Genomic DNA, 24,747 nt, shown 5'->3' on the forward strand with positions numbered 1-24,747 from the left:
TAAATAAAGATAAGATGAATACTTTGTGCCTTCCTCCCCACATCCTGTAAGTAAATCTGTTTCTATTTTAAAACATGTGTGCGTAAACAATGTGGCACAATGATAGATCTCTTGTTCTTATTGATTATCTAAATACAATTTTGTATCTTTTGACAAACCCCTCCCCCTCCTCAATCTGTCCCAGTATCATGTCCTAGCATGTTGGTGTCAATATGCTGTAGCTTTCTCAGACAGAATGATATACTTTGGCAGAATTACATCCCCAGAGTTGTCCTTGTGGTGGAAACTTCTTTGGCTAACTAGGGCCTTCCAAAGTTCCATACAAATTTTAGATTTGGATGTTTTATTTAACAGCGAATTTACTTGCTTTGGAAAGAAACATTCCTCCCGTGTTTTTTTTCCGACAGGAAAGGTGTAACTTACTGGTGTACGGTCACTCCACTGCCACGACCCTTGCAAATCAGGGCTTCTTTTATTCAGACCTATCCACAACCAGCGCTGCCCACTGTGTTAAAAGATAAAAGGAGGCAGTATTAGACATTTAGGACAATACCTGGTAAACATATTTAGCACTCACACATTCAAAGGGACTGAGACATGTATGCATACTCAGGAGTTTGAAACCAACAGAAAAGACAACCTTAAACTACACAAAGAAACAAAAATCAAGCGCTTAGCCCAGAGCAGTCATAGAAAAGGTACCACATGGCTTTTTAAAACCTCTTTAATTTATTCATTTATTCACTTTGCATCTTGGTTGTGACACCCCCTTTCTTCTCTCCCGCCAGTCCTACCCTTACAGATCCCTCCCCACAAGGTACCACATGTTTAAAACTAAATTTTAAGTTGCTTTCTGTGAGTGAAAGGCAAAAATCTATTCTGCTTTGGATTTTAAAACAGAAACTATGATTATTGTAAGTCCTTACTGCAAAGCTTCATATTCGGCAATATTTTCAGATACAGTCAGTGGTAAAATGGCCGCCTGCCTCTCTGTGTTCCTTCTCTAGACTTGGAATTGCGGGTGTGGGTGTTGGAAATGGAAGCCGGGTCTTCTGTGAGAGTGACGAGTGCTCTGGAGCATGTCACTGCCTCAGCTGCTTGTCTTGCTTTTGAGATGGGGTGGGAGTGGGGGTTATGTGGTGAAGATGGCCCTGAGCTCCCTATGTGCAGTCAAGAGTGACCCTGAATCTCTCATCTTCTTGTCTCCAGCTCCTAAGTGTTGGGATTAGAGGCCTGAGACACCATGTCTTATGTGGTGCTGGCACTTGGTTCTGGGTTTTGTGTTGGTATTTGACTAGGTGACCTACATCCCCAACCCCAACAATGGCATTTTAAAAACAGTGTCTAGGGGTTAAAGATGTAGTCCAAAGGTGGAACACTTGCCTATAATATTCAGGGCCCTAGGTTCCATCACACACACACACACACACACACACACACACACACACACACTCTCAGAGTCTTTATAGCACTATCAAATATCTTTTCTTTATAATGTGAAACAAGCTATTTGGCTAAAGTTTTTTTTTTCTTTTTTTTTTTCTTTTTTCTTTTCTTTTCTTTTTTCAGAGCTGGGGACCAAACCCAGGGCCTTACGCTTGCTAGGCAAGCGCTCTACCGCTGAGCTAAATCCCCAACCCCTTGGCTAAAGTTTTATTAAAGAAAGATTTAAAATACTTTTAGTCTGGTAATTTTAAAGTGAGCAAGTAGTCATTTTTTAAAACTCTAAGTAGAAAACACTTCCATGATTCTATTTAATACCACTAACTTTATATTTGTATGTAATAGCATCGAGCTGGGCACAGTGATGCCGCAGAGAAGCGTGAGATCAAATGCCTCTTGTGCACAGCCAGGACAACATGACACATATGAGCCCACGGGAGTCACCAAATGAAGAACATCGTCAAACTGCAGCATACAGAGAGGTCACGAAGGACTGCAGTGTACAAACACTCCCCGAGGCTGGAGGGAAAGGTCCTAAAAGTTTGCTAATATTTCTCTGGAGCAAGACATCCAAGCACTTACCATGTTCCATGGAATGCAGCTAGATGCCTCACAGACGAATATATGCAAACATGAAGGCAGGAACACACGTGTAAGAAATACCCTTCCCTCTGTTGCATATATGACAAGGGACCCAATTGCAAAACCTTCCTCTGTCTCCAATTCCAACTAAAAGCATCCCTTAAAATCTAGACTTCTCAGGCTTAAACAAGTAGCCAAATTATATTCCTTTGATTTAACTTTGTGCTGGGACACGATTATCAGTGGTATAAGTACAGTACATGTATACATAAATATAACGTAAGTATATTATACACATGTATGTATACATATGTATGCATGTATAAATGTAGACATGTACACACAAGGTATGTAAATATAATATGAATATATTATGCATATGTAATACGCACATAAGATATATACATGCACACATAATACATGCATAAATAGAATATGAATATGTATTTCACAAGAGGTAGGACCCACGTGCAAAAATAATCACTACTGTTTAGCTTTGCAGAATGTATAGAATGTACAGCTAGAGTTACCGAGAAGTATAAGCCTGAATATTTTTATGCAATTTTTTAGTGACCTGAAGTACTAACCTAACTTTATACTACCTTCTCGGTTTTTAGTAAGATAACTGCAGTTGGCCCTGGTCACACACATCCATAGCCTTAGCGCTTAGATGCAGAAGGATGGCTGGTATGAAGCTGGCTTGGGTTAGGTAGCCTGTTCCAGCTCACCTGAGCTACACAGCAAAACAAGACAAGATAAAACAAAGCAGGGGCTGGGGATTTAGCTCAGTGGTAGAGCGCTTACCTAGGAAGCGCAAGGCCCTGGGTTCGGTCCCCAGCTCCGAAAAAAAGAACCAAAAAAAAAAACAAAAAACAAAAAACAAACAAAAAAAAAAAACAAAGCAAAGCAAAACAAAACAAAACAGAGCAAAAACCAACAACAAAACCCCACATGCTTTCTTCCTTTTCTCAAAGTTCCCCAATAGCTTAATGTCAGTCAGTATTTTCTCATCTTTTCGACTTAATGAAGTTTGAGTATTCTTACAGAATAGGAGAATATATAACAACATTTGCTCTGCTGCTATATATGTGGAAAGTAATCACCAGTTCGCAGACCAGATAAAATCTAATGGAGATGATTAAGACCAGTTTAAATTCAGCAGCTATAATGATTTTGCAACTTTCAGCTGTCTCTCAACTCTCTCATGGCCTTCCTGTTGTACCACAAGTCCCTGAACCACAGTGTCCAGACGGTTACCACACACAGGTCACCCTTCAGCCAGGTAGCTAAGACAGCAGAGCTGTTTTCTTCCTCAGACTCTTAGGATGATAAAACTCTTTCCTCCAAGTCTTTCCTTACACACTTCAGCCTTGGAAATTCCCTAACACACCCTTTAGAGTGTTTCTCTTACCTAGTAACAGTTCATTATTCCTCTGGGAAGAAAGACCAAAGATCACTTAGATTCAACCAGCTACCCAGTACCCCCAGCCTTCGCCCTGGTCTGCCCATCCTTCCACAGCTCTGGGGCCTCTTAGCCAGCGGATCTCCATCCTGACAAACTTCTCCACTTTAAAGCTCATTTCCGAGTCCTTTGCTGAAGATCAGAGGGCGGCTTCTTACAGAAAGTGTTTGCTCAGTTGTCCAAAATATCTCTAATCAACACTACTTTCAGAGGACGAACTCCATTTCAACCCCATATTTAGTTTTCAGCTTCATTTGAAGGGATTCCCTACAGCGTCATAAATACAGAGAACAACAGTAGGTGCTCATAGTGTGTCTGTGTGTGTGTCTGTATGTCTCTGTGTGTGTGTGTCTGTCTGTCTCTGTGTCTGTGTGTGTCTGTCTGTGTGTGTGTGTCTGTGTGTGTCTGTGTATGTGTGTCTGTGTGTGTATCTGTGTGTGTATCTGTCTGTGTGTATATGTCTGTGTGTGTGTCTGTGTGTGTGTCTGTCTGTGTGTATATGTGTGTGTCTGTCTGTGTGTATATGTCTGTGTGTGTGTCTGTGTGAGTGTGTCTGTGTGTGTCTGTCTGTGTGTATATGTCTGTGTGTGTGTCTGTGTGAGTGTGTCTGTGTGTGTCTGTCTGTGTGTATATGTCTGTGTGTGTGTGTGTGTCTGTGTGAGTGTGTCTGTGTGTGTCTGTCTATGTGTATATGTCTGTGTGTGTGTGTCTGTGTCCGTGTGTGTTTCCAGATAAAGAATAAGCTGGAAACTACATTATCCACTGCATACTGCTAATGCAGATTTCAAGAAAGCTGGAGAGAGAAAAAAAAAATGCTCCTAACTGGGAAGTCTCATCACAATGAAACATTCCCATTTTCTTTCTAAACTGTTCCTACAACACACATATAGTTTCAAGGCTATTCGGAGAAGCTGCATAAAAGGTTAGTAAGTATCATTGTGTTAAAATTCTGACTCTCAATCCAATTTCCTGCAGCATTTGGTTGCTAAGGAAAACAGTATCTGAGCCACAACCCCCAATAAATGGGACTTGATGAGGGCTCTTAGTCTGCAAAGTCTAGATTTCTATCTAAAGCCATTTATGCCTCTGCACAGAAGGGAGTGTACACAACAGTGATGGCTGCGAACAAGGCTTTCTTCTCTAATCCCAGGGTTATTTCGGCTCCACAATGGTTTCCCATTGGGATGTCGTTAAGAGTTGCAACGGTCTAAGAGCCTTAATGAGCTGGTGTATCATGACTCCTTTTTTTTTTAATTTTTATTATTTTTTTTATTTTTGGTTTGTGAGCCTAGCCTTTAACAGCTGAGCCATCTCTCCAGCCCTTTTTTTTAACTGAAATCCAAACAGTGATATAGACCCTAGACTGTGAAAATAAAGCAGTCATCAGTCTTAACTCCGCGGCAAGGGATACCGATTTGTGGTGGGCAGCAGGCTTCTTGCTGAGAAGGTCAATTCCAGTAATAAAAGCTAACATATTCAAGGAGTGAACTTCAAAATCACTTTCTAGTGTAAATGACCCTGCTTCTGTCCATTCCTTTAAACTACTGTGGCCATCTTGGTTTTAAAGAATGTGCTTTTTCTAACAAGGCCCAAGCAAACAATTGCTTCATGATGGAGCTCTTATTAAGCAGATAACACGGCCTGCTTTGTATGGTCTTTGTTGGCCCGCTGGCATGAGCGCACAAATGAAATATGGTTCCTACAGGCCACCGTAGTAGGCTGGCTTTTTGGTTTATTTTGTTGTTGTTTTGGTTTTGCTCTACACTTTCATCTTTCCCAACTTCAATTTCCATTACTTTTGTAGACAGAAGAAAAGAATTTAATTAGTGCATTTTCAGATATTTTTATGAAAATGTCGACAGGAATGGAAGTAGAATGGAGAGGATGTCCACAAAACGTTGCCTAGAAGCAATATTTGAAATGGTTTTCATTTTCTTCGTTACTTTTTTACATACTTTCCAAGTATTACACTTGAACTCATACGAATTTTCAAGGGGGGTGTTCAATAGTGCTAAAAAGGAAACAAATCAATAAAAGTAGCCTCTTTCGATCCAGCTTTGTCTTCCTGTATGCCCCACTCTGCCCATAGGTGTCCTGAATGGTTATTTCTACCATATAAGACTATGACATCTTTTCTACTAATTGATCCTCTCAAATATCTGCATTTATCCATGCCTTCTTTTCCAGCTGGAGATGGTAATTCCTTGCATAGAATTGAGAGTTTGTTCTGTAAACATGTTCTAAGAATGCTTCACCTAGATAATGTGTGTGTGTGTGTGTGTGTGTGTGTGTGTGTGTGCGCACGAGTGTGCATTCATGTACAAGAGTTCATGTGTGCTTGAAGCTTGTGGTCTTCTTAGGTTGCCTTGTTTGAAATCCAAACTTCAGGTAACATTGGCAGTGTATTTAAGGGGCCATATCCCGGAGGCAGCTACCACAAGGACCTCTCTGATCCTACCGGATACCAAAGGCTTTGGTTTTCTGCTCAACGTCATAGACAGGTTGATCAGTAGAATTTACAAGTTTGTTAGTCAGTATGGTCTCAGAAATGGGCCATAATCAGTGAACCAGCCTGAGCTACATGAGACTTCTGTCTCAAAAGGGAAATGAAGATGGTCGAGACACAGCTCAGTGGTAGAGTGCTTGCCTAGCATTCATGAAAATCAGGGTTCAATCCTTAAACTCCTTCCTTATCCTCTTGCTACCACACCCCTAATGCTAGGATCGACTGCAGGGGTATGCTGCCATGACCTATTTGTAAAAGAAATAGTAGCTATGATAAAGAAAACCCATGAAATATGGTAAGAAAAAATAAACTCCTAATGGAATATTTTTTTTCTTTTTTTCAGAGCTGGGGACCGAACCCAGGGCCTTGTGCTTGCTAGGCAAGCGCTCTACCACTGAGCTAAATCCCCAACCCCCCTAATGGAATATTTTAAGAATCACTCAAAGTCTTGCTTGCTAGATATAATACACATTGATTATTTCTATGTATTTTGCAGACTAGTTTCCAATGTGAACAGCATATTTTTACAGTTTTTTATAATCTTCCTTTTTCTCCACGTAATATATTTACACATAACATTTTCTATCAATATAAGGTTACAAAATAGCTCAACAACAGACTGTAATAGATGCCCTTACCCGTTTCTGCCTTTTATGAGAATGCATTTTAAAATGCTCTATCATTAATTATGACAGATATGGACTTAAGTGTTATATTTAAGTTTATATATCAATTAAACATATCAAACACATGATATATTTATATTTGAGCCAGAAATGAATAAGGTGTTTTTCTCGGTGCCGTTCTAGTGCCTATTATAATCTGATCACACAATAGCTAGCTTGTGGCTGTTAATTCCTTTGCTATTTGAGTTAACATACTACACCCCCACACACAGCACAGGCAAGCAAAATGTATCAAAATGTAATAAGCCAGGGACATAGCAGCTGAGAGACACCTGTGTTGGTGAGCCCACACTCTATACATTAAACATCACTACACCCCTTAGCTTCTAAAGAGCAGGACTCTACTGAAATGCACCGTCTTAAAACATTCTGTGGGGTTGGGGATTTAGCTCAGTGGTAGAGCGCTTGCCTAGGAAGCGCAAGGCCCTGGGTTCGGTCCCCAGCTCCGAAAAAAAAAAGAACCAAAAAAAAAAAACAAAAAAAAAAAAAAACAAAAAAAACCAACCATTCTGTGTTTTCTTCCACCCAGGACGGCAACACCATATTCTCAGGGCTGGACAAGCATTAATGGCCAGATTTGTTTTATGTATTTTCTAGCAAAACAGAATTGGATTTCATTATTGAACAAATCTGTAGTCTTGAACTTAATCAAAACAGATAATGTACAAATTGGGCCTTTGCCAACTTACATTTTGCTAGATTAATCTTTCGTGATTTCATTTCTTATAGTTCTCTACGTGGACATTGCACAGCTTCCCTCCCCTCATATGTCTGATTTATGGACACTTTTTAACTCTACTGCATGTTAAATGTTTCTAAAATATGGTTTCCAGATAAAATGAATACTTTATTATACCTTCATATTTCACAATTATTCTGTTTCTACATTCTAGTTTTGATTTAGAAAGAGTGCTAAAACCCTGTTATTTATTAAAGTGTTCCTTTTAAAATAAAGAAAAATTTTGTGTGTATGCATGTGTGTGTGACATATCTGTGCATGGTGTCGTGTGTGTGTGTGTGTGTGTGTGTGTGTGTGTGTGTGTCTGCACTGAGTATACATCAGTAAACAATTTTCAAGACTTGGTTCTCTCCTTTGACCCTCTTGAGGCAGGGTTTCTCAGTTCCTGGCACTTTGCGTATTCCGGACTAGGTGGCCCACGAGCTCCCGGCTATTGCTCCTGTCTCCACCTCCCATCTCACCACAGGGGAGCTGTGGATGTGCACACTACAATTTATAAACAGCTTCCGGGGTCAAACTCAGATCATGGGACACGTGTGGCAAGTCTTTCACCTCCCGAGCCATCTCCACAGTCCCTACAACCTTCCTTTATCATGTTCTTCTCTTTTAACATTTAGGATAGTTTTGTTCTATTCTTACAATGACATACATTAACTACCATGACTTGGGGTTAAACTATACTCTTGCTTTGAATTCCTTTATAATAAATGACTTATTTTTGCGTGTTCTTGATTTTTCAAGTTCACATCTGAGCTAGTGTATGCCTTTGACATGTTCTTTCAAAGGATGTGATGCATACTGTTTAGATCCCTCTCTTCAAAAATGAAGTTAACTGGGAACCAAACACATCGCAAGCATCTCCTACCTTAATATGCTTCAGGGACTGATCTTCACACATCTTTTATAGTTAATGATGTGCAAAAGAACAAGGCTGCTTAGATTTTTAAACTTTTATTTCGGGGGAGAAAAGGGCTTTTGTTGAATTCATAGTCATAGAGAAAATATTCACTAGAATATGTTTGTGGTTTTTTTTTTAAAGTCACTTATCCTAGTATACCTTGATTAAACAAACACCTTTTAGTGTTCAGAAAAGTGAAGAAAAGGTAATTTTGTGGTGTTGAAGCCCCTAATCCCTGTGGCTGTCTGGAAAGTGTCAGCTGACCTATATTTCTCTAAGGTGTCCGGAGAGACATCAGGGAAATCAGGTCAGAAAAGCCTTCCATGCTGACGTTACAACTACAGTGACCAGAGCCACTTTGATAGTCTCCTTTCTTACTGGTCTTCCTCCATGTGGCTTCCACAGGGGCCGCTGTAGGAGTTTTCTAACTAGTTGCCCTAAGAGAACCTACAGACCCACCCTGTGCGTTCTCATTAATTTATTTTTGCACTCCTGGGAAGAGGACGTCAAGCCTCACAGATGATAGGCTAGCACGCCACCAGGGATCCACACCATGGCTCTGTCTGTGCAATTATACACACACTGTGTGTGTTTACAGGACTAGCCTTTTCGCAAGTGAAATTGGAGACTAACTTGGTTCGATATTTCCCCCGTTAGGAGCAAACTTCTTCCCCAATGAGAAAGCTACTCTGTTTCCTTACCCCACCTCACTTTCTTTGCTCCTCAGCTGTCCACTCTGTTCTCATAACTCCGTGTCTGTTGTGTGTTCTCTGGCTCCTTTTCCTCTCTTACCTTTCACAACACCGTGTACCTTCTAAGAATCAGCCTCCGTCATGGCATATGCCCTGATTACACCAGAGACACTCCCTGGGCTTTGTCCCAGGTTGTCCTTGTCTTTGCCCCATGCTTTTTGCCACGCTTTTCTTAACCCGGCTGTTGGTATGTGCTACACAAAGGGGGAGGACCATGCCTCGGTTGGCTTTGGATCTCTTCGGTATTTTGCAGTTAAGGGGCTGGATGCTGCTTGACTGCAAAGCGTGGAATGGGTTTTTAGATGCTAAATCACAACACCTTGAACACCAAGAGGACATCAGGCTTAGGTCAAAAACACTTATTCTAGAAATATTACCTGAACTGGTCCTTTAACAAATGGACAAGGTCCTTAATTTCACTCCTGTGACTGAAGCTGGGTAGGTGTGCTCCGAGGGCTCGGCAGAATCTTTCGGCTTCCTCCCAGTTCCTCTTTCTTACGATTCTTTCTATATGGAACACCTTCACAGAAAGAGAATATCGTTCTTCTGGAATAATCTTAAAATATCCGTAGATTGGGCTGGGGATTTAGCTCAGCGGTAGAGCGCTTACCTAGGAAGCGCAAGGCCCTGGGTTCGGTCCCCAGCTCCGAAAAAAAGAACCAAAAAAAAAAAAAAATCCGTAGATTTATCAGTGGCAGTCGAATGTGTGGGTCTCTGACATGAATTCCTTCAGGGGAAATGGAAGCATAACTAAAAGCACACTCAGCACACAAGACAAGTCCTGCCCAGAGTGAACCGGAGGCCCACACAGTGATGGCCGCATCACCAGGTGAGTACTTGTCTCTAGCCAGAATGGAGAACTGCTCCAACAAGTATCTGCCTACCTAGGGCCTTCAAGAGAAAGCGCACCAAGGGGTCAAGGCTGAAAGAGTACACAGGGACATTCTGGAAGTAGTCTTCTGCAAAGAAATTTGTCAGCACCGCAATTCTGAGCATCAAACACTAAGCCTGCAGAAGAACAGAGCTCATCTTCTATCAGGAACAATCAAAGAGCTATCTATATGGGTGTGTGAACATCGACAGACAGTGCCAAATCAAAACCTGGCACTTGTGACTGTTTTTTTTTTTTTTTTTTTTGATTTGTGACGATTAACTCCACACCAAAGGAGCTTAGCTACTTCAAAAAGAGAAGGGAGTGGGGAAGCAGGCATGGAAGATGAAGCCACTGTTGTCTGATTACTGGTCCTGACTCTTCAGTTCTCTGTCATGTATTCACATACCCTCCAGCCATGACTCCTGGTGAGAGGAACATGCTTCTCCCCACCTTCACATGGGACCTGGCCATGTAGTATGCTGAGGCAAGAGGCCTGAACTGCACCAACTTGGTTGGGCTCCCCTTCTTGGGCTCCAGTAATTTACTATGAACAAAACAATCTGACAGCTGCCACCCTTTAGTCTGAGGCCTAGAGTAAAGGGTAACAGACACCAGATCACAACCCAGCCAGCTGACCAAAATCTGGAAGAATTCACCACCCCTCCGTCAAACCCTAAGTGACATCTATACATGTAATCACCTTGATGGGTTTGAGAGTGGCATTGGGAGGTTTGTTTATGGAGCTATATAAATGATACAGACCCCAAATTGTTTTGATTTTAACACAATAAGAACTGGCTCTCTTTATACAAGAAGGAATGCTAATCCAATGAGAAGAATTAGGGGCTTAGGAGAAGCCTACATACGATGTCATCATGCTACAGGTCACTCAACTCCTCAGAGGGAAAGAACCATGGAGGAGAAAGTTCTTCTGGCTTTAGTCTTGCTTTTGAGGGCAGGACGTGGGTCGAGTTGAGCTGTCTGATACCAGAGACCCATGATGCTTTGCTAAGGACACCAGGCCCCCAAGCATTTGTGTGAGGCACTGTGTGCTTACAGGAGGAACCTAGTTTGTACAATGACATGAGCAAGGATGGCAGAGGGATGACCCCATGGAAGGGCCGACCAGGACGGCTACTTTACCTTATAGCAAGAAAGGCTGGAAGGGAAGGTGTGCCAGCCTTCAGGACAGGGGTCGTCAGGCTTCGGGGCCGCTTCCTCGGATGCCTGGGGTCCCCTCATTTTCTTGCATATCGAAAGTGCTCGGAAACTTCTGCAGTTCTTCACTTCCCACTTGCCAAGAGTCTTTCCAGTGGACATAGCCACGCACCCGCCCGGAGACGCTGGGGTGGGATCGGAAAGGTTAAAAAATTAAAACTTTAAGAGATCAGGCACCATCAGGGTGATACGAGGCCACAAACAAAAATGAAAACTTTCGAAGTTTAAAATCTCCACCACTGAGCCAAGATAGAGAGAGTAGGAGAAACAGCAGAGGGAGAGAGAGAGAGAGAGAGACAGAGACAGAGAGAGAGAGACAGAGAGAGAGAGACAGAGAGAGAGAGACAGAGAGAGAGAGACAGAGAGAGACAGAGAGACACACACAGAGAGACAGACAGACAGACACACACACACACAGAAAGAGAGAGAGAGAGAGAGAGAGAGAGAGAGAGAGAGAGAGAGAGAGAGAGAGAGAGAGAGAAACGGGTTGTTGAGAACAGCAATGAGGAAGGTGGACATCACAGGCGTTTGCTGTGGGTGTCATTCTACAGGGACCTGTTAAGGAACCCCTACCAGATGGGTTCCATTGTCAGTGCAGTGAGGACGAGTGTGGGGCAGAGGACAGTGCCACCAGACACAAAACCTGGTATTGTAGAGCCAATTCAGGAACCCCTGTGATTCTCATAACGGAGAACGGCAGGCATTTAAATCTACTCCCAACCAGGTTCCTGTCCTAGAACACGTGATCACGGCAGCCCACAACGAGGACTGTGACAATTTGCCCTGTAAGGACAACACTCGAAGTCTTTCCATGTTAGACGCATGCCTAACATCTCAGACCAGGCCAACAGAAAGCATCTGCCTCTAGACCCCAACTCACCCCAAATGTTTATTAGGTCCTAGCCACAGGGACTAAAGTGCGCGAGTTACTTCACCAACGGGCAAGCTCTAACACTCCAGGGAAGAGCGTTCTCTCCCAAAGGTCACTGGACCAACCAGCTATATGTTTGAGCCAAGCACAGTCACCTCTTGGGTATTGGCCTCAACGTTGGCCCATAACTGCCTGCCCCCTGCAGCCCACCTGGCTCCAGCTTCCCCTGGGAGAGCTGAAATTCTTTGGCCGTTCCGGCCTGGCCAGAGTCCCTCAGATCCCTGCATACAGTGCCCAGTGTGCAGACTAACGCTCTAAGTGGTTTCTTCAAGGTTATACTTAACGAGAGTTGACCCTAGATTTGAACTCAGGCAGTCTGCTTCCAGGGCAGTGTGGGCAATCGCTGTGCTTGAGGATAACGGCTCAGGATGGTAGCTCGATGGAGCGTAACAGCTTTGGGAATTTCAAAGCTATTTAGTAAACTTCAAATCTAATCCTTCCCAGAGTCAGATCTACAGGAAGGGCTGGGGCATTGAAAGTAGAAGGAGCATGCGGAAGTACACGCTTACTCACACCTCCGCTGACAGCCATCTGACTTTTCTGTGCTCGTAACATTTTCGAAGGTAGTTTGTATGATCAGAGCTTCTCAAACAAAGAATGAATGATGTGTCCGTGCTCACAGTTAGTAAGAGGGGCACCTCCTCTCCCACCAGATGAAGATGCATGCCACGGTTTGCAAGTATATATGGCGGCAAGAGGTAGGAATGGAGAACACATGTCACGCCCCCTGCATGCGTGTGCTGCTGTGTATTCCCTGTTCTGCTGGCCTATACACGGCATGCTCACGATTGACCTGGAGAGCTGAAGTTATTATCAAAAAGACCACAACAGCGTGTGCTCCGCCTTAAAAACCGGGGGCCGCTAGGGGCAGTGTTTCATACCCTCTCCAACTTGCCCACAAAGAATGAGATGTTTAGTGTATACGTGCATTCAACATATAGGAGGTGTATAGGAGACTCAACCCATGACCTCATGCATACTAGACAAGCTCTCTAACACTGCACTACGTCCACAATTCTACTTTTTATTTTCCAGTCAGAGTCTCACTGTGTAGCCATGGTTAGCCCAAAACTTGCTATGAATTCTAGTTTGCCCTAGAATTCAGAGATCCACCTGCTTCTGCTTCCCCAGTGCTGGGAATTAAAGGTGAGCATGGCCATGGCCAGTCAGCTTTTATGCTCTTGCTGGGATGTTGTTGTTATTGTTGTTGTTTTGTTTTGTTTTGTTTGAGTCAAGTGTTTCTTTGTGTAGCCCTGGCTCTGTAGGCTGGCCTCACTCATAGAGATCCTCCTGCCTCTGCCTCCTGAGTGCAGGGATTATATTTTAAGAAGTCTATGTCTTACCTTCTAAAATATTTCTAATTTAAGTGCTGTTTAACCAGGCTTAGCAGCTGTATTCTCCCTGCTCTGTGTGAAAAGGTGATTTTATTATTATTAATGCCACGCACGCTGGTAGTCATGATCACAAGTCACCAAGTTTGTGAAGACCCTCTATTTCAAGTACTGTGCTCTATGGTAAGATCACACAGTCCAATTTTCCAATGCTATAGAAAAGTATCTTAATGATCACATTATATCAACACGAGATAGTATCATACATCTGAAAAGAGAAATGTAGAATGACTTGCAAGCCCTATCTTGTTTGGACAAGTCAATCTAAACAGCACTGACTTGGAAGTCAGGAGATAATGGATTTTACTGATCAATAAGCAGGCATATTTTGTTAAACGAATCACTGGAGCCTGTATTTTCTCAGCTCTAAAGTCAGGTGGAACTTCTACATTCTTCTGGTTTCTGAGGCAAATTATGATAAATGCTTGGAGCTGTATGAAGACAAATAAACTAACTTTAGAAATAAATGCTAACTTACACTGCCTTCCTAATTTATTCTCACAGAGACTAAGACAAATACGTGTTTAATTCTTCAGTAGGAAGTCAGGAGACAGATAGATAAAAATGTAAACTACTTCATAGGAAATGTTTAAAGAAAAAACCACCCCAACAAAACAAACCCAACCCTCACACTCATGGTGCTGGTCTTGGCTCTGGGCCATTGGCCTTGGAAATGGATTATCAGATGGACTGAGTGGAGAGAACAAAAGCATTGCTTCTGGCGTGGGTTTCACAGACTCCAGGGCTGAACACCACCGATGCCCTTATCCCCAAGCTCAGGTGACGAGCGTGCTGGAGAGGGATGTGGTGTTCGCCACTTTGTGGTCTACCTCTTTGCTTCTTAAAAACTTAGGCAGTATCTTTACAGTAGAACGAGGGCTTTCTCACAGCACAGTTGGTACTCCTTCGGTGGCATTCCCCCTGCCACCCCTTTTAAGTCTCTCCAAGCTAAAGTAGCAGGGATGGCCCCCCTTCTTCTCACGGACCTGTCAGGAAGTGGGTGTCCACAAGGCTTCACGCAGGACTCAGTAATGTCACTTTAGTTTTAAACACGGATTTCACATGTGTTTTTGTTTGTGTTTGTGGATTTTTTTTCCTTTTGTTGGTTTTTTTTTTTGGTTGTTGTTTTGTTTGTTTTTTTGGGGTGAAGCATTTGGTTAGCAAGCTTCTGCTTTACTGAGCTTGTGCTCTGTTGTTTTTCTCCATAGGCTATGTGGTTCTGGTTTTCTAGAACCACTATGTAGACCAGGTTGGCCTCGAACTCACAGAGATCTACCTGCCTCTTCATTCTGAGATCCGGGATTAAAGGTGTATGCCACTATGGCCCAACGGAGCTTGTGCCTTCTTATCTTTCTATTTTATCCTTCTCTAGACACACCCCCTCCCCCCAATTCATCACTACCACCGGTTGGCACGAGCATATTAATCTTTAATGAGTTAGCATTTAGAATAGTTATTCAATCCAAAGCAAGAGAATAGCTTCTGCTTCCCCAAGCTTCCCACTCCACCTTTCACCTCAGCACGGACGAGCTTTTGGAAATGACCATAAAATCAGAACCACAGGCAGACTTGGCACGATGCTAAGCTACGGCCCCACTGTGAATCACTCTTTCTGTGGCTGCCCGTCTCTGTCCCTAGTGCCACAGCTGCCTAGGTCTCCTGGGGAAACCTGAATAGGCAGACACAAGCAAGCTTTGCAGACTAGGTAACCGCAAATCTGGGGCTACATTAAAGCGTGGGGCTCTACGCCAACGGCCTCCTTGCCAGCTCTGCCCTAAAGCATTGCCAGCCCTTCATAAAGCGCTCACCTGGTTCAAGAAAATTCCAGTTGGAAAAGGTCACAGCCTGCTTCGCCCCCCCAGCCACGGCCCAACTGTACTCTCCTCGGGAGTCGGCGTCTCTCAGGCCAGTCCAGAAGTACTTCTGAAGGGACTTGTCGTAGTTCTTCATCATGTCATTCAAGTACTCCTGCTCAAACCTACAAAGGGTTTTGAAATAAGAAGCCACCCCCCGCCCCCGCGCTCTTTTCTCAGGGGACTCTTTAGGCAAAGTCAGTTATAGGTTTTCTCCCGCGTGTGTACCGATGGTCACACCTGCTAGTGATGGTCAGGTTGCAGTTCGTCCCGAAAGGAACCTCTTTCTCATAGATCTTGTAACAGGTTTCTCCGTGTCTCTTCCAGCCCTAAGTCAGAGGAAGAACGCCATCACACGGTTTGAGACTTAATGATATCCCCTGTCCCCAGCCTCTGACAAAATCATCTGACCCCGAGGAAGCAGAGGACGTGACTGTCCTCACCTGGGAAGGATGGAGCTCGGTTGCACAGGTCACCTCTACGTGACTAAGATGTGACGTGGGGTTCTTGGCCCCTTCTCCCTGACTCACTCTACTGCAACTATTGGTTGAATCAGTTCTCAGGGACAGCGCTGCCGCCGCTGCTGCCGCTGGAGGAACTCTAACTCTCTCAACATCCAGGAAGGTAGTCGTATTTACATATTTATAGGAATTTGTGAACAGGTAAGCCTTTTCTTTCCCTAAGAATACCAGCGTGTTATGACTCTCCTCTTTCCCAATTTTGCTTAAATGTATGAACAGAAACCAGTACTTTCCCTTTCCAAGCTCTAATTGTGTACGCTTCAGATGTCATCTTTAAGGACAGAGGGATAATTCCACTTCGGGAACTCACAGAGGCATTTCTTTACCTACCTCATTCGGCGGACACAGCTCATCAGACCGTGCATCCTTAGTTATTTCTCCCTTTTTCTTGCATACGTATCTGAGTTCCTTTTCACAGGACTGGACTTTCCACTGACCTAACTTTTAAGGACGAAAAATAAATTGTTATCGAACAAATTATTTGCCAAAACATTTTAGAATTAACTCACGGTAACTATGGGGGGTTGTGGTAGGGAGAGATAGTGTCTGAGGCTGCCAGCTCCACGACACAGTGTGCACAAAGCCCCTCTTCTTATAAGCTTAAGAAGGGCATGTAGACAAGAAGTTGAAGAGAGAAGAACTTCCTCCCTACCACCCAACCCCCGAAGCTGCCAGCATTCTAGTTGTTTCCCTGTGACCTGTCTGAAGTTTGTTCAGAGGTTAAAATCCTTGGGAGACATCAACTGAAGTCTGGTCACGTGTCCTCATGTATGTAAGGATGACAAGAGCTACTGCTCAAGAAGGGAAGGGTCAAGGGTTTCTTTTAACTTTACTCCAGTCTGGACATCAAAATTGTCTCTTTCAAATATGCCACATAAACCTGATTTTGCTTAATTGGCTAAGCGGCATTGCTTCTCGAAACTAAATGTCGGTGGCTTGACCGCGACCAGGGTCACTTTTGAATTCAGGCAGGCTGTGTAGCTAGGCCTTCTCTTCATTCCTCACTTTGGATGATGCATTGAGCCATCTTGGCTTTTAAAGTAGGGCACCGAGTGTGACACGTCTAAGACACGTCTTTGCAATCGGGCACTTCTAAATGCGCACGCAGTTTGACACTTCCATTTAAAGTCTCCCTTAGATTTCTAGGCGACAGTCACCCTGATTACCAGGAGAGACAGCTGCCTGTAGGAACTCGATGCAAACAAAACGAAAAGAGGTGTTTAAGTCCTTCTGTGCAAGATGCAGCCTATTTAAGGCTCCCAGCCAGAGCATGCTTGGTGAGTGTTAAGCAAGCCACATCTCAGGAAGAGTTGATTTTCTGAACACATCTAACCCAATTTTTTTTAAAAATATAACTTTAAAAATTAAAATATTGGAAAGCCTTTAAACACTTTTTTTAATTTAAAACTGAACTACTGAAAAGCGTTTTCCAGTTAGCCTCAAATCATGACTTATTGAAAACTTGGAGCATGAGAATATGGAGTCTTTCAGGCTGAGCCCTGGCTACCTGCTAAACATCAGTCATAAGAGCAGGAAGGCTGACCGAGACTTGGACCCTTGAGGAAAGCAGGTCACTTGACCCAGGAGTTCTAAAGAGTCCACGCTTCTTTTCCAGACTGCAGTGGGTGGGTGCTTAGACATCAAGTGAACTGCTTACTCAGCGATCACCACCTATCGGGATGCCATTCTGCAGGACCTGACCTTTTCCTTCTCAGCTTGCACACAGATCCCGTTCCTAGCACAATGTTAATATTATTAGGAGCGCTAACAAAAAGGACTGTAAATAAACCCCGGGAGGGAGGCGTCCTACCTTTCCTAAATAGGAAACACAGTTGGGCGTCTTATTGTAGGGGACGTTTGGCTCATTCTCATTCCAGTGCGTTACAGTAACTTCCGTCCCGTCCGACCACTGGAACAAAGTGGGGCTGTTTGTGTTCTTCAGGCCTGTCCAGATCTCTTCTTTGACATCTAAAAGAAAAGCGTTTTCTTTGTTTGGCTTTGCCCTGTTGTATGTTGTAATATGTATGTTGCTGTCGTGGTTTCGGGGGGGCTTCTCGGTACCCCTTAGTCGCCTACTAAGGGGGTTGATGAGCAGGCAGGGGGCGGTCTCCAGGCCTACAATGTTCCTCTTACTGCACCCAGTGCACACAGGGGGAAGAACTGCTCTAGGATCTGCCAGCTGGGGGTCCCTCGAAACTGATGTGTCCCTCGAAACTGCTGCACACAAACTCTGCTCTATGGGTATTAGTGAAACTCTATAAACACAGCCCTAGATACTCTAAGTAGAAATGTTTCTTGTCCACTGTTGCTCCGAAATGACCTCGGTCTTCACGTGGACAGCAATGACAGACACAGAACAGGTACCCCTGCCGCCTGCTTCTAGGAAGATGGCAGAGTCTAGGACATCTTTGTTTGTCATAGTTCCCGATGGTCGAAAGAGGGAAAGGATCATCAAGTAGGTTTTTAGAAGAACTTAAAGAGGATGCAGCACAATTACGGGCAGAGGGAGAGTTTCTGATTTAGTGGCGCTGGACAGGGGCAGCTATTTAAACCGTAATACAGAGAAATGAAGCTGAAACAGAAGGGATACCTCAGTTCCTCATGTTTCCTAACTATCTTCCGTTCAAAGATTTATTTATTTACTTTATGAGTACACTGTCGCTGTCTTCACCAGAAGAGGGCATCAGATCCTATTACCTGGCTGAGAGCCACCATGTGGTTGCTGGGATTTGAATTCAGGACCTCTGGAAGAGCAGTCAGTGCTCTTAACCGCTGAACTGTCTCTCCAGCCCCCTAACTACCTCTCAAGAGTTCAAAAGCCATGTGGTAGCTACAGCACTGTACAAGGCGGGGTCTGGGACAAGTCCACTTCCTGAAATGGCCCTGCATGTGCTCTTCCTGCTGGGCAGGCTGGAAGCCTGGCACTCCCACCGTGGCTGAAAGCAGGGAGACTTGAAATGCTTTAAACACCTGAAACAAGAGTTTAAAACAAACTCACCCCCACTGTGGAGTTTTGTGACGACCAACTCCACATCTGCTAAGGAGTGAATGCTGGTGAGGTCTGCACCCAAGGCTTTGCATTTCATACGCGCTGCGTCCCAGGAACCACTTTCATTTGCCAGCAGATAGCAGAACCCTTTATTAGGCAGCCAGCCCCCGTCACAGAGGGTATCTGAGTCTGTCCAATCATCTGGGGGTGGGGAGAGCAGTGGTTTATATTCCAGTAAAGACAGATCCATTCTGAACCAAAGACCCTGCCAATGTTTCTTTCTTGGGTCACAAGCTTCTGGAAAACTGGGAGACCCGAAGTCAGCTATCAGAGTGACGTGCATTTTACCCCGGTGCTTACTATAGATCTGGCACTGTGAGAACTCCCGAGGAGATAAGGAAACGTCCTTATTCTGAGACACATTATGGAATGTGGCCGGACAAGACTAAGGAGCATAAACACAGTCGGGGAAGGGAATGACTTTAGTCGTCCTAAGTGGAAGACAGGTATGGAGTAGGCCAGAGGCTGACAATCTTTTCCTGGTCTGAGATTTGGAAGGTCACCCCCACCCATGTCGCTGAGACTGGTAAAACGCAAGCCTTCTTTTCTCGTGTGGCCAGCTTAATAAAGCTTAATAAGTGGATGCACATTAACACCTACTGTTGAATAAAGGGCAGGTAGAGATTTAAGGGGCAAAGGCTGGGGGGAGGTTCGGTCCCCAGCTCCAAAAAAAAAAAAAAAAAAAAAAAGAAAAGAAAGGCTGGGGGGGGGGGAGGATGGAATGGCTTCTTTAGACACCTTCATCCGCTCTGAAGGACCAGGGAGTCTAAGGCCATAACGAAGTGCATTAGGGAAGTCTAACCTTTCAGAGGCAAAGGGCTATTACTCTCGTTAGCAAAACTAGAAAGTGGTTTTGTTGTTCCACATATCCAGATCCTCCTGGAACATTTAATTATTTATTTTTTTAACAAGCAAACACAGTCATCTTAAAAAACGTGGATTTTTTTTCTTCTTTTTTCTTTTTTTTTTTACAAGAAAATAACTCAATTAACTTAGGCACTAAATGACATTCATTATTGCTATGGGATATTTCAATTATGGAAAGAAACAGAGAGAAAAACCACATGTAAATGAACTCAAGCAATCATTCACACACTGTAGCCTCTATCTCCACAGAAACATATTTTCACAACGTTAAAATGATAGGTAGGCATAACATTTTGTTCTGCTCCTTGAATTTTCCTGCCGGCACAGTTATAATAGGCACACGTTATGGAAACACCGCAATTTATTTAATAATGGTGACTTCAAGATATTTATTTATGCTACCGTCAGTTCTTGTACATTCTCCCCTGTGTGGTCTCTCCATTATGTTTTCTGTCATATGGGCTATATTTGGTTACTTGGAAGATAAATGTTCGTTTCTTCCTGTTATCGTAAGACACTTCCTTACCTCATTCCATGTAACTCTTTTTAAAATTGCTCTATACTCCTTTCCGGATAAGAACTCAGTGCTGGGGAGATGTCTCAATGGGTAAGAGCCCTTGCTTTGCAAGTACAGGGACCTAAGAATCTGAGTTCCAATCCCTAACACATTTGTAAAATTCTGGGCATGGATATGTATACATGTAGCACTAGAGACAGAAAAACGTGGACCGAGTGTGTGTGTGTGTGTGTGTGTGTGTGTGTGTGTGTGTGTGTGTGTGTGTGTATCCAAAAGACAACCTCCGGTGTCATCCTCAGGAAAGTTATCAACCTCCTTTGAGGAAGTGAGATAGAGTCTTACATTAACCCAAAGTATATCAATTAAGGTAGACTATCTGGCCAGTCAACCCTAAGGACTCTCCTGCCCTGCCCACCCCCCACCTCCAGCCTTGGGATGACAAACATATCATTTTAGCATGGATTCTGGAGATAAAAACAACACCCCCCCCCCACACACACTAACCAACCATTGGCAGTATCCAGTGAAGGAAAGGAAAGTAGATATCTGCATGCATTTACACAGTTCACAAAACTCTGGCCGTATTTGTGCACATGAGGAAGGGAAGGGCATACCTGGGCGCTCCGCCGTGCTGTTCAGTGGCTTCTTGCAGATGTAAGGCTGCTGAGATTCGCAGGAAACACTTTGCCACAGCCCGGACTCTGTGTCCATTCTTGCACAGCTCGACCCACCGATCACAGGTGCAATGGGCATGCCTTAAAAAGACAGATTTTCCAGGAGGTCGGAGGAGGTTAGGGCTAGAGTGGACTTAAAATTATTCAAGTTCATAATTGTCTGTCGTTATGGAGGCTCATGGTACAGTTAAAACTTTCAACTAAGTTGGAAAGTTACAGGCTGCAATGCTTCCACCACACACATCTGTGGCCAGAGCCTCTTAGTGCACATTAAATTTACCCCACGGTAAATATTTACAACCAGACAGAAATACTAATGTGCGGCTCTGCCTTGGAGACCGTAAATATTCTTTCAAGGACTGGGACTGTAGCTCAGTAGAAGAGTACTTGCCTAGCATAGTCCATTTTTGACTCAGTAGAGTCTTATTTTGTTTACTATTAAGAATATTTAATTGGTTCGATCCCCAGCTCCGAAAAAAAGAACCAAAAAAAAAAAAAAAAGAATATTTAATTGACGAAAACATCATGGTTGTCGTATAATACTCAACCTATTTTTCTTCTATGTAGGTGGAACACAGTTACTCATGTTACCATTCAGGTTTCACCTTTATCAGACTTTAGTTTTCAAAAGGTTCCTCATCTTTGCAGAAAGAGCTTCTGGCTGAGCAGGACGTCATTTTCAATGATGTATTTATTTGTGTAATAAACATCTGCTGTGTGCCTAGTGTTTCGGTGCTATCGTGTGGAAGGAAGGGATTTTCCGCATTAAAGGTAAGCTGCAGACTGAGCACAACGTTGGGAGTCAAGACTGTATGGGATGTAGACGGATTCCCGGCCATGTTGTGGGGTTCATTCTGTTGTTACTTTGAAAATGCAGGGGTGCTCTAAGGCCAGGAGCAACTCTCCATTGCCTACGGCATGGCTAACTTGTCTAAAATAGCACCACAGTTAAGAATGTCTGAAAAAAATTCTGAGGTAGCAAGCATGAGATATGACTGTACAAGACACTTTTCTAAGCTCTGGATGAGTGAAAGGTTGCTAGCTTTTGAAGTTTTTACCCTGTATACATTGTAAGGGAAGAGCATTTACCTGGATCCCAGTTAAGAAACTTGAGTGGCTTGAAGTCTGACCATTCCCAGCCTCTAGCAGAATAGAGTTGATTCAGTCCAATCCAAACAATTCTAGCAATGTCTTCTTTTCCTGTAGGAATGACATCATTTGTTAATTGAAAATAGATCTTTTATGCAATATATTCTGGTTATAGTTTTTCCTCCCCTAACTCCTCCCAGATCCTCCCCACTTCCCTCCCCATCCAAGTTCACAAAAACAAGCATATAAAATAATAATGACGATAAAATCAAGATGAAGAAATCAAAATAAGACGAAACAACAGAGGAAAAAGAACCAAAGAAAAAGCATAGCGTGTGTGTGAGTGCACACGTGCGCACACACACGCGCACACACACGCACACACACACAGAATTATATAATTTTTAACAATGACAAAATTATATAAATCAAACTAAGTTTTTATTGATAGTTAAAAAACAGACGGTCTGGGGCTGGGGATTTAGCTCAGTGGTAGAGCACTTACCTAGGAAGCGCAAGGCCCTGGGTTCGGTCCCCAGCTCCGAAAAAAAAAAGAACCAAAAAAAAAAAAAAAAAAAAAAAAAACAGACGGTCTTAATGGAAGCAGGAATCCCACTGTGGGATTCCTGTCTAGGCAACAGAGTCAGGTCATGTTAACAGACAACAAAACTTCTTCTTCTTTTTTTTTTTTTTTTTTTTTGAGAAGGCCACAGTCTTCAATTTGTTCAACTTTGTTCAATTATGCTTTCCAAATGTCCAATTCTTGCTCCACTGTGGTAAAAGAATTTTCTGAGAGGCAGTTTCACTTTGTATTTTCAATCCTTACTTAGAAGCCTTACCCCAAAGCAGTTTCCATCCCGTGCCTAGACATTGAAGACCTGATTGTATCCCAAACTGACAGGTCAAAGCCATAAAGCCTATATTACTTGCCAGGCCTATGAATATAAAAGTCAAAACCATAAAGTATTTCCCTCATAAAAAGTTCAGTTTAGTAGGGAGAGCACCTAGAGACTCTTCAAATGGAAAAGCATTTCTGGGTAAGAAATATGTATGGGAACTGTTTCCTGACTCTACTATTTAGTGTGTTTAAACTAGGTATAAGAGTTTTACACACACACACACACACACACACACACCTGTTATCAGGAAGACACATCATACAATCTTCTTATTTCATCATCAAAACCGTCAGGAAAAGAAGGGAAGGAAGGGGACAGGGAAGTATAAATAATTTCAATAGTGAGACTAGTTGCTCATATGTCACCTGATGTGGATACAAAATATGGATGTGCCCGTGCTTGTTTGGATCCATACATACTGGAGAAAGAACATAAAGAATATAAAAATGATTGTAAAGATTTCTATTGTGGTGGTTTGAAGAGGTGTGGTCCCCATAGACCCATGTGTTTGAATGCTTGGACCACGGAAAGTGGCACTATTAGGAGGTGTGGCCTTGTTGGATGGAATGCGTGTGTGTGTGTGTGTGTGTGTGTGTGTGTGTGTGTGTGTGTGTGTGTGACTGCGGGGATGGGCTTTGAGTTGTCCTGTGCTAAGCTCTACCCAGTGTGGAGGAGAGCCTCCTTGGCTGCCTCCAGATGAAGATGCAGAACCCTCAGCTCCCCCTCCAGCACACGTCTGCCTGCATGCTGCCATGCTTCCAACCGTGATGATGACGGACTGAATCTGTTAAGCGGCAAGCCAGTCAGTCCCAATAAATGTTCTCCTTTATAAGAGTTGCCTTGGTCATGATGTCTCTTCACAACAATAAAACCCTAACTCAGACATTTACCATCATCTAGGAGGTCATGAACCTGGAAAGAAAGACTTTATCAAGGCCGAGAGGGAAGAATTTGAAAAATTAATTGAAGGCCAGGTAGAAGAGACAGAGCAACTGGTGAAACAGACTGTGAGTGACAAGGGGATGCTGACAAACATTAAGACAGGGATCTTTATAAATTTGGTGGGACATTTTTCAGCTGAAAATTACTTAATGACAGCTTCCTAATTCCTCCCAAGGGAATATGTGTATTATTACATCATGTCCTGTCGCTCTCCCTATAAGGTGCCCGAGTGTATGTACTATAGACTATAGGGACTACACAGAGAAAAACCATATTCAGACTATGAGGACTTTTCAAGAGCAACTTTGATTATACATAATCTTTGCCTCCCTGATGGCTCAAGAAGCCAAATGTATAAAGCAGGCCTCGTGGGGACCTGCTAAGGATCTTCCTTAAGAAAGAAGGGGGAGGCTCCGAGGACCCAGAAACAGGCATGTCTTCAAGGGTGGATGTTTACGCAGGATGCTGGCAAGGGAAAAGGAGTCCGTGCAGTGATCAGGACGGAAGTGTGGGAGAACGGCTGGTAAGACACAAAGGACTTGGGAAAGAGAAGGAGTTTTTGGAGGAGTTGGAGGGACCACGGTCTAGATACAGATAGAAGTATGGGGGGGGGGTGAGAAATTAAAAGTTTGCACCACCTTTTCAAGTAAGTCGATGGCAGAAATGCTTTTTTGAGTAAAGAGAGGCCAGGTGTTTGTGTAGAAGCCTTGAGGAGGTTGGGACGAGCTTTGGATTCTTCCTTCTCTCTCACCCTACAAGCTCCTGCAACAGCTGCTAGCAGTTAGAGAGCACACTCTCATGTAATCTAGCCCACCGCTCCCTTTGCAAGTAAAAGCAGTTGGCTCTCCAGCATT

The 24,747-nt window shown here is 43.5% G+C and overlaps 1 protein-coding gene across 1 annotated transcript in view; it reads right to left on the minus strand.

Moving 5' to 3' along the window:
• Positions 1–24,747, minus strand: part of Ly75 (lymphocyte antigen 75) — an 87,484-nt gene that overhangs the window by 40,964 nt on the left and 21,773 nt on the right. Inside the window, exons 5-14 of the mRNA NM_001427146.1 lie at positions 22,053–22,163; positions 20,904–21,044; positions 18,855–19,046; positions 17,667–17,824; positions 16,187–16,297; positions 15,576–15,664; positions 15,291–15,460; positions 11,086–11,285; positions 9,446–9,588; positions 424–505 (exon numbers count right to left, since the gene is read on the minus strand). Of these exons, the coding sequence (NP_001414075.1) occupies positions 424–505; positions 9,446–9,588; positions 11,086–11,285; positions 15,291–15,460; positions 15,576–15,664; positions 16,187–16,297; positions 17,667–17,824; positions 18,855–19,046; positions 20,904–21,044; positions 22,053–22,163 (1,397 nt within the window). The remainder of the gene's footprint in view (positions 1–423; positions 506–9,445; positions 9,589–11,085; positions 11,286–15,290; positions 15,461–15,575; positions 15,665–16,186; positions 16,298–17,666; positions 17,825–18,854; positions 19,047–20,903; positions 21,045–22,052; positions 22,164–24,747) is intronic.

Source organism: Rattus norvegicus, chromosome 3, assembly GCF_036323735.1.
Source record: "Rattus norvegicus strain BN/NHsdMcwi chromosome 3, GRCr8, whole genome shotgun sequence".
Taxonomy (NCBI): domain Eukaryota; kingdom Metazoa; phylum Chordata; class Mammalia; order Rodentia; family Muridae; genus Rattus; species Rattus norvegicus.